This window comes from Rattus rattus, chromosome 3 (genome assembly GCF_011064425.1).
Source record: "Rattus rattus isolate New Zealand chromosome 3, Rrattus_CSIRO_v1, whole genome shotgun sequence".
In the NCBI taxonomy this organism is placed as follows: domain Eukaryota; kingdom Metazoa; phylum Chordata; class Mammalia; order Rodentia; family Muridae; genus Rattus; species Rattus rattus.
Genome location: NC_046156.1, coordinates 790,036 through 807,546, shown reverse-complemented (window position 1 = coordinate 807,546; position 17,511 = coordinate 790,036). Strand labels below are relative to the sequence as shown.

General features: G+C 36.6%; 1 protein-coding gene across 1 annotated transcript; it reads right to left on the bottom strand.

Annotated features, from left to right (window-relative positions):
- Window positions 1-17,047: 17,047 nt before the first annotated feature.
- On the bottom strand, window positions 17,048-17,305 carry LOC116896113 (small proline-rich protein 2D). Its single transcript, XM_032897077.1, has one exon. The coding sequence runs from the start codon at window positions 17,303-17,305 to the stop codon at window positions 17,048-17,050; it is 258 nt and encodes an 85-aa protein (XP_032752968.1).
- Window positions 17,306-17,511: the final 206 nt, after the last annotated feature.

The following is a 17,511-nucleotide window of genomic DNA, read 5'->3' as shown; positions in this document are numbered from 1 at the left end:
AGTGCTGGAGTCTCAGGATCTGAAAGAGATTACATGAGAGTGTTCAGAGGTGATCAATTCAGAGAAGAGAGATGGAGCTATGGAGTATCAACTGAACTTGTCTCTCTGAACATCAACATCATTTCCCAACTCCTATTTTAGGACTTTCTGGCTTTCCTCTTTCCTGTCAGCACTCTTTTGCAGCAGCCTTGAGAAATGATCCTGTGTTTCATTCCTTCTCTCAAGAGAAAGTATTTTGTCAAAGAAACAAGTAATGCTGTTTACACAAGAGAACACCTTTAAGACAGGCTGTCACAAGTACTGGTGCCCTGAAAAATAACAGCACCAGTTCCTGTCCTCTTCATTACATGTATTACCCCAGCAGGGTGTCTGGGATTGGAAAGCAAAGGACAGCTGAGGAAAGTCTCATGTTGTAATCCTTACTTAGGTATATAGCCTTTCAAAGAAGACCAAACGATGCATATGAAAGAGAAATATCCTGTGTTCTACAAGTTATTATATGTAAAGGAAAGCCATGTATTACCATTTACTGTTGTATCCACTGTGAATTTTCTTACTTCTAGGTAGGTCCCATTCATCCCATAACCAAAACTGAACTCAAGACACTTACTTGGTCAAAATTGACTACAGCACATAGAAAGAGCAAAATGACAATCCAACTCAAGAAAAGATACTCACCGGGTTCTCCAAAGTAGTCTAGGATGTGACTATCACGAGTCTGCAGTCATACAGTCAAGGACTAATTTATAGAACTGGCTGGTTATCCCAGTGGAGGCAGAGATGACTGAGAGTGGGCAGGTCCGAAAATTTCCAAACCAAAATGCAAATCCATGCATGACTGGCTTGAATGGGACTCTACAAAATGGGAAACATCCTGTTCCTGGACATTGTCATTGTTGAGAGCTGTGACTCAGTGAGTCCTTCCCTGTTTTAAGTTTCAGTAAGGTCTAAGTGGTTGCCTATATGCTCTTTTGTGATTGTAGCCAATGTTATTTTTCCTCTGTTACAACTCTCATATGTCCTTCAGTATGTATTTTATTTGTTCTATTTTATCTTATTAATATTCTCTGTTGCCTTTGCTCACTTATTGTTCTATTTTTTAAATATAATTTTCCTATAGACTGAAAGAAAGTATTAAAATTTTTAATTGTGGTTTTAGCTTCATGTATGACAACCCTGTGCTTAGAGTCAATTCATTCCTCCTTTCTTCTAACTTGGCTGCCTTGTCTCTGGCTTCATTGGAGAGGATTCACTTAGGATCACAGTGAATTGATGTATGAGGGTGGCAATACCCTAAAGGGGAACCCACCTGCTCTTAGCAAATAGTGAGGGAGGATGTGGAACAGAATATGGGAAAAGTTGAATAGGACCAGGTGCTGAGAATAGGATATAAAATTAATATGTAAATAATAATGATAATAATAAGTAGAAGAGTAGAGAATTAAAAATATGAAAATGTTTCACTTCATACATAAAACCCCTCCTCAAAAACAAACATGATACCCGATTACATCCATCTATTATCTTCAATATTACTGATGAAATACACATAAGAAAATAAAGGGAAGATGAAATATAACATGTGTTGGAACACAATACCTATGCTAATTATGTGCAAACCACATCTTTAATGGACCAATTGTACTGTTGTCATTGTGCTATTGATTGTGGTAGTACAAGTGATGTTTTCCTTCCTGGAGTCAATAGGCATGTAAATAGTGGTGGACATGGATATGATGCGCTTTATAGGGATGAGAAGACTGAGGATGGCAATGATAGGGAAGGTAGGAACAGTGGATAGTGTGATAGCCTGCACAGTTTATGATAATAATTGTGGAATTGGTAATGAAGATGGTCATCTCGCAGATGGAAATGAGGTGGTAGTAAAGATGGTACACACAATGTGGACAGGCGTTTCTCAAATTTTCACTTACATACAACTAATTAGGTTCTGTAGTCTGTGCAAATGAAAAGGCATGAAATAGTTCAGTTTTTACTAAAGATAAGTTTGGGGTATAATTAAGTTTCCACAAATAACAGTAACAAGAAAATGTTCAATATTTCCAATTATAAAAGAAACAAAACCCAAAATTACACCAGAACCATTTTACCTGTGTAAGAATGAGTATCATTGACATAATAACAGGACCTGGCAGAACAGTGGAATAAAAGGAACACAAACACTGAAATTGGAAAGGAGTACATTAATCAAACAAATATGGAAATCATTTTGATGTGTTCCTAAGAAATAACACTGAAGAAAAACTATCATATGATTCTGCAGCATCACTTGCATTAATTATATTGAAAAAATTCTATACTACATACAATTCAAATGAGTACATAACCATCTCTGTTCCAGCACTACTCCTAATATTCAAAATAATCAACCTAGCTGCTTAGAACAGAATGAATGAATTAAGAAAATATAACACATATATATAAAGGAGTAATAGTCAATGATAATGAATAATGATGTCATACAATTCTGAGAATGGTGATGGAAATGGCCTATGATTTTATTAAAACAATACAGACCTTTTAAAATCCAAAGTTGGCAGAGTTATTTCAATTATGAAAGTACAAAAACATAATAGTTGAGGTAAATGCCCATGGAAGGAGTGAAGAGAGAACAAAAGACTTGTTGGTATTAGGTGAATATATGAGTGTGTCCTAAATAGAACTTTCATGTCTGAAGATTAGATAGTCCTCCTGAATTAGCATGTCATAAAGGAGACACCACAGTTATGAACAATCAAGTAATGTGTCTCTTGAGAAAACCAACACAAAATACTCTTGATTATGGCAAAAAAGTCAGTCAAAACCAGATTACAGCCATTCTGAATGACTTGGTAGTCAATGAATAAAACTAAAGAACTATAGGACATAGGAAGCACAAAAAGTAAGACCAATTCAAGAAAAAGAAAATGCATGAAGTTCTTCAATGTAGTCCATGACATGAGTACCAAAAGTCTGCAATCATGGATTCAAGGACCAATTTAAAGGACTAGCTGGCAAGCCCAGTTGGAGCAGAGGTGAATGAAAGTGGTCAGATCCCAAAATTTTGAAGCCAAATTGCAAATCCCTGCAAAAATTGTAATAGAGTACATATTAGAAGAAAAGAACACATGGATATCATTCATCAGATTGTACTTTATTCAGGAAATGAAATCACAATTGCAGCACTACAACTAAGGTTTTGACAGCTTGAGAAACATCTTCTGTGTGCACAGGATAGATAACAGCTACACGTTCCACTGAGTCTCTGGGACACCAAATCACTGAGGACAGATTATTCTCAGCAGACTCTTGATAGCAAAAGCAGTAAAACCACTATGTAAGGAGTCAGCACAGGCACATGGAGAGGGAAAAAGTGTAGACGATTCCTCTACATTCATGACAGGCTTTGGAGGAAGAGGAAGGTATCCTTTGCAAGTACATGAGACAGATACTTTTCTATTCCCCTTGTCCTCATGACTGTTGAAGGTCTCACTTGATATTGGGTGGACACTTCTGCTGGCATGGAGGAGGAGGTTGCACAGGAGGGCATTACTGCTGGCATGACGGGGGGAAATGGCTCAGCAAAAGGTTCAGTGCACTTTGGATGAAGACAAGGTTTTGGGCATTTCAGAGGAGGACAAAGCTCTGGGCACATCAGGAGGAGGATGGCAAGGCTGCTTGCACTGCTGCTGTTGGTATGACATACTGCTGGAGTCTCAGGATCTGAAAGAGATTACATGAGGGTGTTCAGGAATGATTACTTCAGAGAAGACAGGTTGAGATATGGACCATCAAGTCCATTTGTCTCTCTGAACATCGTTATTTCCCATCTCCTATTTTAGAGCTTGTTGCAGTTTTCTGTTCCTGTGAGGACTCTGTCCCAACAGACTAGGAAAATCCTTCTGCATTTCAGTTCTTTTCTCAAGAGAAAGTATTTTGATCCAAGGAAAAAAGTAATGATTGTTGATATAAGGAAACACCTTCAAGACAAACTTTCACAAGTATTGGTGCCCTGAGAAATAATATTACCAGTTACTGTCCTCTTCATTACATGTGCCATCCCAGCAGGTTTTCTCGGGCTCGAGAATAAAGCACAGCTAAGGGATGGCTCGGGTTTTAGATACTTAGGTGTATAGCCTTTCAAAAAACTTTAAAAAATGTGTATGAAAAAATAAACTGTGTTCTACAAATTATTAAATGTATAGGAAAAGTCACTTATCACTCTTGATTATTTTATCCTCTTCTGTTTCTGACTACTAAGTTTTGATTATCTCATGATCAAAACTGAACTCAAGACACTTTAATCCTCCAAAGACTGTAAACAGGAAGAACAAGACAGACCAAATAAATAAAAGACACTCACCAGGTACTCAATCTCTTTACTTGAGTACCAGGAGTCTGCAGTCACTCTGTCAAGGACCAATTTATAGAAATAGCTGGCCAGCCAATGGAAGCAGAGGTGACTGAGAGTGGGCAGTTCCAAAAATTTCCCAACCAAAATGCAAATCCATGCATTACAGGCTTGACTGGGACTCTACAAAGTTGGAAATGCATTTCTGTTCCTGAATATCATCACTGTGACTCACTGGACATTTCCCTCTTTACAGTTTCTATCTTACTGGCCACCTAAGTTCTATTTTGTGATTGTAGCCAATACTTGATTTCTTTGTTACAACAATTTTTGTCCTAAATTACATGTTTTATTTGTTCACTTCAGCTTATTAACATTCTTTGATGCCTTGGCTCATTAAATTCCTGTTTTCTAAGGATAATTTCCCTGTAGACTGAAAGAAAGATGGTAATAAAGATTTTAACCATGGCTTCTTCTTTATCTATGACAACTCTATGCCTAGAGTTAGTCATGTATCCCTCCTGAGATACCTGATTTTTCTGAATGTTGGAAAATATGATATACCCTTCATAACAGAGACTTGGGGTCTTTGTTCTTGTCATTCTTCAGGACAGCATGTCAAAAGACACTGTGGGCATATGTATTTGAACTCCCCTCTAAATATGTACACAAAACTGTTTATCACGACAGTACTAGAACTAAAATTCCATGTTCTTTCTTAGGTGTTCAGGGCACTTTGGAGGAGGACAAAGATTGGGACACTTCAGAGGTGGCCACACAGGAGGAGACTGGCAAGGCTGCCTGCACTGCTGCTGTTGGTAAGACATAACAAATACATGGCCCAAGAGGCAGGTAAGAGCTGAGGCAGACAAAGACTCAAAGAGAGAAACAGAGGCACATACACAGAAAGACATCAGTCTTACAGTTTAACGTCCCTCCCATGTAGTTACAAGTATCACTCTCTTATTTTCTATGGCTTTACCAAAATTACTGTCTTTTTAAAACTGACAAAATGAATTAAAATGTTATTTTTCTGTAATTTTAATTCATTTATTGAATACTTTAAAAAAAAACATTTCTTATTATACAAATTAGTGAATCGATATTAAATAACCATATGTGGTTTTGAAGAGATTGTTGAAATGTATGAATTTTTATACAATATCATCAAAATTTTCCAGTACTAATTGAATTTATTACAACATCTTGCATATTTTATTGTATAGTTATTGCTAAAATAATAGGAAATGTACACAATAATTTTCTAAATGTTTCTTTTCATGTCTAGTTTCTGTCCTAAATACAGTCCATGTCCAAGTGACAAATGTCCTACATAAAAATAACAAACATTTGTATATATATATTATATATACATATGTAAATTGATGAAAATATATCATATATATGATGAAAATTCATACCACATAATACTGTATTGGCATGTAAAAGAAAGACTATAATCTATAATAACTATGGACAAAACCCAGGCACATTAACTGAAGTTACTCAGGAAGAGGAAAACAAATACTCTGTGATTTCTCTTAAATTTCAGATCACAGTGTCTTACAGGATGATTTTGGTTTCCATGAGAACAATATAGGTGAGAGAAGAATATGAAAAGTCTTCTGAAAGTTATCTAAGCTAAAATGAATGCAAACATAAGTTCAGTAAAGTTTTTTGTATTGTCAAATTTCTACACTATATGATTGTTTTCACCATATTCGATGATAAACTTTGAAATTGTGGAATACACTGTCCTAGTTTTGAGCTGTCAGCAAAGTTTGATTTAATCATGATACCACTCATTACATGCACTCTGATGAAATTACATTAAAAATGGAAAGGAAATATACAATTAAAAGACTTCAGGTGTTTATTTTGATATTTTGAAAAAACCATTAACAGAATGCTGTACATAGATCGAAGTGAACACGTGAAAAAAATGATACTCCAAGAAAATAGAATCATTAGCCTTCCCTGAATTAGTCACCATCATCTGCAACAGAATCTAAAAGCCAAGCAGAGGAATTAAGAGTACCACTACATGTCAAAAAAGGAAACAATCAAATGAGAAACTGCAGCTTTACATATACAAGTCAAGTTCGCAAAATTTTATTAATCACTGGTAGACAGGAAGAGAGATATTCATCAAGGAAAAAAGTATAATTCTCCTATTTATACCTCTATCAGCCATAGATAATCTTCTCTACAAACAAACAAAAAAGCTAAAGCAAGTATTCTTTAGATTTAAAATATAAAATATATCTCATTCTCATAAAAAATACTACAGGCTGAGCTATACAACATTGTAAAATGCACAGTCTTATCTGGAAATAATTTCTCTGTGATACATCAAGGCTTAAACAGAAAGTAATCTTAACAAACTTAAAAAGTGATACTTTCCTCTGTTTTATCAAATAATAATGGAGAAATAGAAACAGGAAGAAGTATACTTTAAAGTTGTACAAATTCATGGAGAATGAACAATTTTCTTTTAAATTATTAGAAAATCAAAGTAATGTTTAAAGCTTTAAGTCTCTAGGCTTGAACCTATTAGAACAGTGGATATACAGAAAAGGCAGTTGTATCAAGGTATTTTTAAATTTAATTTAACTGGGAAATTTACATTTTATTTAATTATGAAATATTTCTATATTATACAATATTTTCCACCATAGCATATGAAATTTCTTCTCTCTTCATGAAGCTAACATAACTTCGATGCCACTGCCTCCCATAAATAAAATACTGAAATTGTGCACAAATCTTGATCAAGAATAGAAACTAATTATAGAAATATATGATTGGATAGCACATCGTGATGGCACACTACTTTTCTATCTTCTATTTTATTTTACTGTATTTTATTTTATTTTTTCCCTTTACATCCTGCTCATTGCCATTGCCTCCCCCTGACCACTTACTCCCACAATCCTTACCCCAATAATCTCCACTATTCCCTGGAAGGGAGGGGCTCCTCTGCTTATCTTCCACACCAACCCTGGCACTTAAGTCTGTGAGGCTCGCCACTTCCTTTACCACTGAGGACAGAAAAGGCATCTCAGGTAGAAGAACAAATCCCACCTATAGCAACAACTTTGGGGACATGTGTTTTAAAATTTTTTAAATATAAATGCCTATTGAAGACAGTTTCAACAGGTCAGGTTAATTTAAGGAGGGCATGAAATAGGCAATTATTTGCACAACAAAATTTTTCTGAAGGAATAAAATTTAATTCTTTGTTTCACAGAGATAAACTCTCTAGGGACAGAGAAAAGGGAAAGGGAATATACAAACACTCAAAACACACACACACACACACACACACACACACACACACACACACACACACACACAAACCATGTGTGAAGCAAGGTTCCACAAGCACCAAAAACTTTTTTCTTCTTCAATAGTTTGTATATCACAATGAAATCTTTCAAGCAATATAAATATGCCAATGTGATTATATTCTACTCTTATTTATGTAAATAATTACCATGAAATAAAATTTCCATTTCCCCAATGCCATTACATGATTGAACATTTTATGTAATACAAGTTAAAGACACATTATTTCCAAGAACATATTTATAACCATAACTAAGCAAATTATTATAAATTAACAAATATAAGCTAGCAATATATTTTTTCACAGTCAGACTCTCTTACTGACAGTCTGAACTTTATAGTCACCAAGGAAGAATCATTCATCTTATTATTAGTCTTAAAGCAATGCCATAAAAACCCTTCAGAGTCACAAATATAAACTTTTATATGTAAAAACCATCAGCATCTTCTACTTTAAATCTTCAAAGACCACACCAAATCACAAACAACCTTTTAGTACATCATATCAGAAAGCTGAAGCAAAACTTAGTACAAGATTTTTGTCATCACCTGATCACCAGCCCAGCCTTAGCAAAAAACACACATCAACTAGTAGTTGTTGGGCTGCCATTGTTCTTGTTCCATTACCTGAAAAACTCCTTTTTCAATTGTCAAGAGTGTGTATTTTGAACATTAAATGGTTCTCCAATATTTCCTATGTCAAAGTCACTAAGAAAAATATCTTAACCAACTTTTGCTTAAAATCTACATCTTTAAATTCTTTCTCTTTTTTTATTGGTTACTTTATTTATTTGCATTTTGAATGATCTACCCCTACCTGGTCTTGGATCTTGACGTTTTTTGGGACAGCATGTCAAAGGACACTTTTGGGGTATATATTTGAACTCCCTTCTAAATATGAACACAAGACTGTACCAAAACTAAAGTTCCATGTTCTTTCTTAGGTGTTCAGGGCAATTTGGAGGAGGACAACGCTTGGGGTACATCGGAGGTGGGCACACAGCAGGAGACTAGCAAGGCTGCTTACACTGACACTGTTGGTAAGACATAACAAACATATGGGGTACGGGGCAGACAGGAGCTGAGGCACACAAAGACTCAAACAGAGAAACGGAAACACATACACAGAAAGCCCATCAGTCTTACACTTTAACCTCCCTCACATGTAGTTACAAGTATGACTTTCTAATTTCCTATGCCTTTACTTAAATTACGGTCATATTAAATCTGACAAAATTAATTAAAATGTTATTTTTAGTAATTTTAATTCATTTATTTAATTCTATTAGAAAAAGCCATTTTTGATTATACAAATTATTGAATCAATATTAGATAAACATATATGGTTTTGAAGACATTGTTGAAATGTATGAATTTTTATACAATACCATCAACGTTTTCCAATATTAATTGAATTTATTTCAGCAACGTGCATATTTTAATATATAATATATTGCTAAAAGAATAGGAATTGTACACGTTAATTTTCTAAATGTTTCTTCTGGCTTTAGTTTCTGTCCTAAATACAATCCATATCCCAGTGACAGATGACATAGACAAAAAACAAACATTATATATATATATATATATATATATATATATGAAAATAATAGTGTATGGGCATGTAAAAGAAAGAGCATAGCATGCAATAACTATGATCAAAACTCAGGCATGTTAACTGAAGTTACTCAAGAAGTGGAAAACAAATACTGTGTGATTTCTCTCAAATTTCAAATCACGGAGTCTTACAGGATGACATTGGTTTCCATGAGTTCAGTGTAGGTGACAGAAGAATATGAAAAGTTTTCGAAAATTATCTAAGGTACAATCAATGCAAAAAGAGTTCAGTGAACCTTTTTGTATTGTCAAATTTCTACATCACAGGATTGTTTTCACCATAATCAATGGTAAACATTGTAAGTGTGGAATATACAGACCTTGGTTTGAACTGTCAGCAATGTTTGCTTGAATCATGGTACCACTCATTGCGTGCACTATAATGAAACTCCATTAAAAATAAAATGGAAATATCCAAATAAAAAAAGGCTTCAGGTTTTTGTTGTGTTATTTTCTAAAGACCATTAACACAATGCTGTACAAAGATAGAAGTGAACATGTGAAAAAAGTCATTCTCCAAAAAAGTAGAATGATTAGGCTTCCCTGAATTGGTGATCATCATCTGCAACAGAAACTTTAAAGCCAAGCAGAGGAATGAAAAAGTACCACTACATGGAAAAAAGGAAACAATCAACTGAGAAACTGCAGCTTTATATATATAAGCCAAGTTCGCAAAATTTTAGTAATTAATCACTGATAGACATGAATAGAGATATTCATCAGGGAAAAAAGGAATAACCCTCATATGTATACCACTGTCAGCCACAGATAATCTTCGCAAAAACACACAAAAAACTACAACAAAAGATTCTTCATATTTAAAATGTGAAATATATCTCACTCTCAAGCCAAACCCTACAGGCTGAGCTACATAACATTGTGAAATGAACTGTCTTATATGGAGATAATTTCTCTGTGATACACCAAGGTTTATTGACAGAAGGTAATCATAACAAAATGAAAAACTGATACTGCCCTGCAGAAAAATAGAAACAGGAAGAAGTATACTTCAAAGTTGTAGAAATACATGGAGATTGAACAATTTTCTTTTGAATTATTAGAAAACCAAAGTAATGTTTAAAGCTTTAAATCTCTAGACTTGAACCTATTAGGACACTGGATGTATAGCAAAAGCAGTTATATCAAGTTATTTTTAAATTTAATTTAACTAGGAAATTTACATTTTTATTTAAGAATGAAATATTTGTATATTATACAATATTTTTCTAAATAGCAGTTGAAAATGCTTCTCCTTAAATGAAGCTAATATAACTTTGATGTCATGGCTTCCAATAAATCAGATACAGAAATTGTGCACAAATCATGATCAAGAATAGAAACTAATTATAGAAATATATGAATGGGTAGCACATTGTTAAGAAAAACAGGCTTTCCATTTTATTTTATTTTGCATTTTATTTATTTTATTTTTTCACTTTACATCCTATTCACTGCCTTCCTTGTGACCACTCCCTCAGACAATCCTTACCCCAACAACCTCCAATTTTCCCTGGAAGGGAGGGGCTCAATTGGTTATCCCCCACCCACATCCTGGCACTTCAAGTCTGTGAGGCTAGGCACTTCCTCTCCCACTGAGGACAGAAAAGGCATCCCAGGTACAAGAACAAATCCAACTTACTGGCAACAGCTTTGGGGATATGTGTTATAACAAGTTTTTAAATATAAATGCCTGTTTAAGACAGTTTCAATAGGTCAGGTTAATTTCAGGAGGTATGGAGTAGGCAATTATTCACTGGGTAGACTTCTTTCTGAAGGAATAAACTTTAATAGGTTGTTTCCCAGAGGTAAACTCTCTCAGGACAGAGAAAAGGGAAAGGGAATATAGGCACACACAGAACACACACACACACACACACACACACACACACACACCCACACACACACACCACACACACTCACACACATCCCATGTATGTAGTTTGGTTCCACAAGCTCAAAAAACTTTATTGCTTCTTCAAGTTTATGTATCCCAAGAAATCTTTCAAGCAACATAAAAATTTCAATGTGATCATATTCTATTTTTATTTATATGAATAATTACCATGAGTTAAAAAGTACCATTTTCCATAATAACATTACATGATTGAACATTTTATGTAATACAGTAAAAGACACATTAGTTCCAAGAATACACTTACAACCATACCTAAGCAACTTATTATAAATTAAAAAACATAAGCTAGCAATATATTTTTTCACAGCCAGTCTCTCTTACTGACAGGCTGAACTTTCAGTTACAAAGAAGAAACCATTCATCTTATTTTTAGTCTTAAAGCAAAATCATAAAAACCCTTCAAAGCATCAAAAATGTAAACATTTATATATAAAAAGCCAACACCATCTTCTACTTTAAATCTTCAAAGACCACACCGACTCAAAAACAACTTTTTAGTAAATACTACCCGAAAGCTGACAGCAAAAATTGGTAGAAGAATTTATTCATCACCTGGATCACCAGCTCAGCCTAAACAAAACACAAATCAACTAGTATTTGTTGGGCTGCCATTTTTCTTGTTCCATGACCTAAAAAAACTCCTTCAATTATTAGGAGTTTGCTTTTTGAGCATTAAATGGTTCTCCAGTATTTTCTATGTCAAAGTCATTAAGAAAAACATCTTAACCAACTTTTGCTAAAAATCCACATATGTAAATTCTTTCTCTTTTTTATTGGTTATTTTATTTGTTTGCATTTCAAATGTTATATGCCTACCTGGTTTCTCCTCCACAAACCCCTATCACATTCTCCTTCTCCCCTTCTTCCCTGCTTCTATAAGAGATCTCAACCATTCACCTACCCATTCCTGCCTCTCTCCCCTAGCCTTCCCCTACCTTGGATCATTGAGTATCCACAGGATGAAGGGCCTCCCCTCCCATTGATACTGAATAAGAAAAACCTCTGTTACTTAAGCAGCTGGAGCCATGAGTCCGTCCATGTGTACTCTTTGGTTGGTGATTTAGTTCATGGGAGCTCTGGGGCACATGGTCCATTGATAATGGGGCTCTTTCTATAAGGTTGTAAATCCTTTCAGTTTTTTCAGTCTTTCCCATAACTCCTCCATTGTCGTCCCATATTTAGTCCAGTGGTTTGCTGCAACATTCATATTTGTATTGCTCAGGCTCTGGAAGAGCCTCTCAGAGGACAGCCATGCCAGGATCCTCTCAGCAACCAATTTTGGCATTAAGAATCTTGTCTGGGTTTTGTATCTGCAGATGAGATGGATCCCTTGGTGGGGTAGTCTCTAGATAGTCTTTCCTTCAGTCTCTGCTTCACTTTGTTTGTGCATTTCCTTTGATCAGGAACAATTCTGTGCTAATATTTTTGAGATGTGTGGGTGGCCCTGTTCCTCAACTGGGGGCTGTACCTAACTTCTGGATATGGTCTCTACAAGTTCTCTCTCCCGTTTCTTAGGTATTTCAGCTAATACCATCCCTCTTGGGTCCTGGGACTCTCTTGACTTTCTGGCATCTGTGTCTTTCTCATGCCTTCTCCCAGTTCCCCAACCCCCACTGTTACATACCTTCATTAAGTTTCCTGACCCTCTGTACTTCTCTCTCCTATCTCCTTCTATACTTGGTTTTGGCCTTTTTTCCTCCCCCTCCCTCCCTTTGCCACCTGTGATAATTTTCTTCACCCTTCTACATTCTAAGGGTGGTAGTTAATTCATAAATCTGCTCCAGTATCACTGCTTGAAAAAGATCCATCACTAATATTTTGTCAGTCACACTGCACACTGAGGGACTAAAAACCTCCTAAAGTATTCATATAACTCATTGATTAGGAGGAGTATGGTGGCTTTGAGAGCAACAAACAGAGGAAAACTCTACAACGAATGTAGTCCTTAGGACACTTAGTCCTCAGGTCTCCCCTTCTCCTAGGCATATCCATCATGGTTGTGCTAACCAGTGGATAGTTTCCTTGAGTTCTAAAGTGTTGTGCTGTATTATATGTATCACCCCCTTGACAAATACCTACAACATCCCATGCAGGACTAATAACGAAAATCCACAGGTAACTCAAAGTAAAGGAGAGGAGCCAAAAAAATAAAGAGAGGGGTGGTGGGGAGAGGGAGAAAGAAAAAGAAAGAAAAATATGAAAGACAGGAAGACAGACAAAAAGAAGTAAGAAATAAAGGAAGGAAAGAAAAGACAGAAAAAGAAAAGCAGAAAAAATAGGGAAAAGAGAGAGAGAGAGAGAGAGAGAGAGAGAGAGAGAGAGAGAGAGAGAGAGAGAGAGAAAGAGAGATAGAGAAAGAGAAGTGGCAAGAGAGATGGTTCAAGGGTTAAGAACATTTAACTTCTCTCAAGGGACCCAAGTTCTCTTGCCAACATGAATGTCTATCAGATCACAAATCCCTGTACTTCCACTCCCATAGAACATGGTATCACCTTCTGGCATCCTAAACATTGTATTTGTGTGCATTAACACATACACAGATACATACATGTACACGTAATAGAATGAAGGGGAGGTAATTCCTGTGGAAAAAGTGATAGAGAGTTCAATACAAAAACAGAAGATAGAAGTGGTACAAATGTCATTAAAATGGTTTAATAAAAACTCAAGAAATCATATTGATTTATATTTATATAAAATTTACTAAATTTCATTTATTATACACTAGGAACACAGGTGTTTATATGATTCCAGATGGATTAGCACACTTCTCCGCAGTCCACCTTTTACGGTTTCAGAAAATACTCTCTATTCTACTAAGTAGGGGAAGCAATTCAGCACTTGAACATACATGTGTGCCATAGGATCCATAAAAATGAATGAATGGAAATATATGCATAAAGATATCATAAATGGGCTTCACATGTCGGGGCCAACCCAAAACTGTAACCACTGCTTACTACTGAGAACAGTGCTGTGCCTGAGAGTCTCTGCTTTCAGCCTGTCTCCCTGGTTGTCATTGTCACAAGTCAAAACCTCAATAACCAATGAAGAACTACAGGAAACACTCAGAAATATAGAGACACACATGTTGGCAAACACAGAAATTTCATTTTAAAAGGAAAAAAATACAAATGTGTAACCATAGTAAACAAGCAAACAGGATAACAGGAAAAAATATCACAAAATTCTAATGAATTCCCTTTCTGTTAAACAGCTCCAGCTGGTCATGTGTCCTAGACTTGAATAGTTTGTATACCTACTAGGACACTTGGAGAAAATGTATTGTTCATTTGCAAATGATTGTCAGCTGAAGACATTTTGTAGATTAAGTTTCTGGGTGTCTGTTTGACTCTCAGCACTGAAACGCATTCAGGCCTAAGCCTGTCCTCATCCTGTGACTACTATCACATTCTCTGAAAGTTCATATGTTCACCAATCCTGTTGTGCTTAGAAGCATAATGACTTCAACATGCACAGGAGTCTAAATGTTATAGTAATAGGATTGACAAGTATGTGAACTTGGCATAGATGCCTGACAGTGGGGATGTAGAGTATGAAGAGAACAACTCCAATTTATAGAGGCCCCCTAGTGGAAGATTGGTGACTCTAACCCGAGTGTATAAGTTCTGTTCCAAGTGTGTTCACATCTGGAAGAGGAGCAGGGGCAAGGATGGAGCAGAGGCTCACCAATGACCTGCCCAACTTGTCATCCATCCCGTTGACAGACACCAACACTGACACTATTACTGATGTTATGTTATGCTTGCAGATGGGTGAAAAGCATGGCTGTCCTCAGAGAGGCTCTACCAGCAACTGACTGAAAGTGATGCAGATGCTCAAAATAAATATTTAATTGAAGATTGAGACCCATTTTTTTAGTGTTGGAGGAAACATTGAAGGAACTTAAGGGGATATTAACTCCATACTTACCTGGAATCCTAGGAGCTCCCAGTGTCTGGATCACCAAGCATGGAAAAAGCATGGGCTGGTCTGAGGCCCCAGGCATATATGCAGAAGAGTACTGTTTTGTCTGGCCAGTACAAGAGATGTTGTTAGTCCTGTAGAGACTTAGTGCCCTGGAGAGGGCATGCTAGGGAGGGGAAAACACATCAGTGTTTAGCAGGAAAGGGCAATTGGTGAATGAATACCACAGTGGTGGGACTGGGAAGTGGAAGCATTAGGAATGTAAAGAAATAAAATAATTAATGAATACTAATTTTTACAAGAGACAAAAGAGAGAGAGAGAAGAGAGAGAGAGAGAGAGAGAGAGAGAGAGAGAGAGAATGGAAATTAAGTAGGAGAAAAGGAAGGAAGAAAGAAAGGAAAGAAAAAAGAAAGAAAGAAAGATTATCACTCCTCCACTGTTGGTGGAATTGCAAACTGGTACAAACACTCTGGAAATCTGTCTGGAGGTTCCTCAGAAAATCGGACATTTCACTACCTGAGGTCCCAGCTATACCATTACTGTGCATATACTCAAATGATGCTCCAACATACAACACAGATACATGCTCCACTATGTTCATAGCAGCCTTATTTATAATAGACAGAAGCTGCAAAAACCCATATGTCTTTCAACAGAGAAATGGATACAGAAAATGAGGTACATTTACTCAATGGAGTACTACTGAGATATTGAAAACAATAACTTCATTAAAATCAGAAGCAAATATATGAAACTAGAAAATATCATCTTGAGTAAAACCTAATCACAAAATAACACACATGGTATGAAATCACTGATAAGTGTATATTAGCCCTAAAACTCAAATTACCCATGATACAATCGAGAGACCACCTGAAGGTCTAGAAAAAGGGTGACCAAAGTGCAGATGCTTCAGTCCTTCTTAAAAGTGGAAACAAAATTATTCATAGAAGGAGATATGGAGACAAAGTTTGGAGTAGAGACTAAAGGAATGGACATTGAGAGCCTGCTTTACATGATGATACAGATTATATATATATATAATCTGTATATATATATATATATATACATATATGAGAATATATACATATATATATATATGAGAACAGGTCCCTGTTGGAAGAAATAGAGAAGGGATTGAAGGAGCCAAAGGGACTTGAAATCCCATAAGAACAACAATACCAAACAACCAGAGCTCCAAAGGACTGAACCACTACAAAGCCTACACATGGACAGACCCATGGCTCTAGCGGCATATGTAACAGAGAAGGGCCTTCTTGGGTACCTAGGGAGGAGAAGCCCTTGGTCCTGCCAAGGTTGGGCTTCAAATTGCAGGGCAATGTTAGGAGAGTGTGAATGGAATGGGGATGTGTGTGGAGGGTGAACACCCTTACAGAAGTAGGGGAGGTGGAAGGGATAGGGGGACTCATGACTAGGAAACCTGGAAAGGTGATAACATTTGAAGTGAAAATAAAACCTATCTAATGAAAAAAAAAGAAAAAAGAAAAAAGAAAAAAGAAAAAAAAGGATCCATTAATACCATTCAATAGATTGTGCTTTATTCAGGAATCACAGTGGCAGCACTACAATTAAGGTGACTGACATCTTGAGAAACATCTTCTGAGTGCACAGGGTAGATAAGAGCTACATTTCCCACTGAGTATCTGGAACACATAATCACTTAGGAGAGATCATTTTCATCAGGCTCTTGATACCAAAAGCAGGAAATCTTCTGTGTAAGGGGTCATCACAGGCACATGGAGAGGGAAAAGTTTAGAAGATTCCTGTGCATTCATGAAAGACTATGGAGGGAAGGGGAAGGTGTTCCTTTGCAAGTACATGAGACAGATTCTCTTCTCTTCCCTTCTCCTGATGAGTGCTGAAGTCCTCACTTGCTCTTGGGTGGGCACTTCTGCTGGCAGGGTGGAGGAGGTTGCACAGGAGGGCATTTCTGCTGGTATGAGGGAGGGGGACATGGCTCAGGGCAAGGCTCTGGACACTTTGGAGGAGGACAAGGTTCTGGGCACTTTGGAGGAGGACAAGGCTCAGGGCACTTTGGAGGAGGACATGGCTCTGGGCACTTTGGAGGTGGGCACACAGGAGGAGGCTGGCAAGGCTGCTTGCACTGCTGCTGTTGATAAGACATAGTGCTGGAGTCTCAGGATCTGAAAGAGATTACATGAGGGTGTTCAGGGGTGAGAAACTCAGAGAAGAGAGATGGAGCTATGAATTATCAACTGAACTTGTCCCTCTGAACATCAACATCATTTCCCAACTCCTATTTTAGGACTTTCTGGCTTTTCTCTTTCTTGTCAGCACTCTTTTGCAGCAGCCTTGCGAAATGATCCTGTG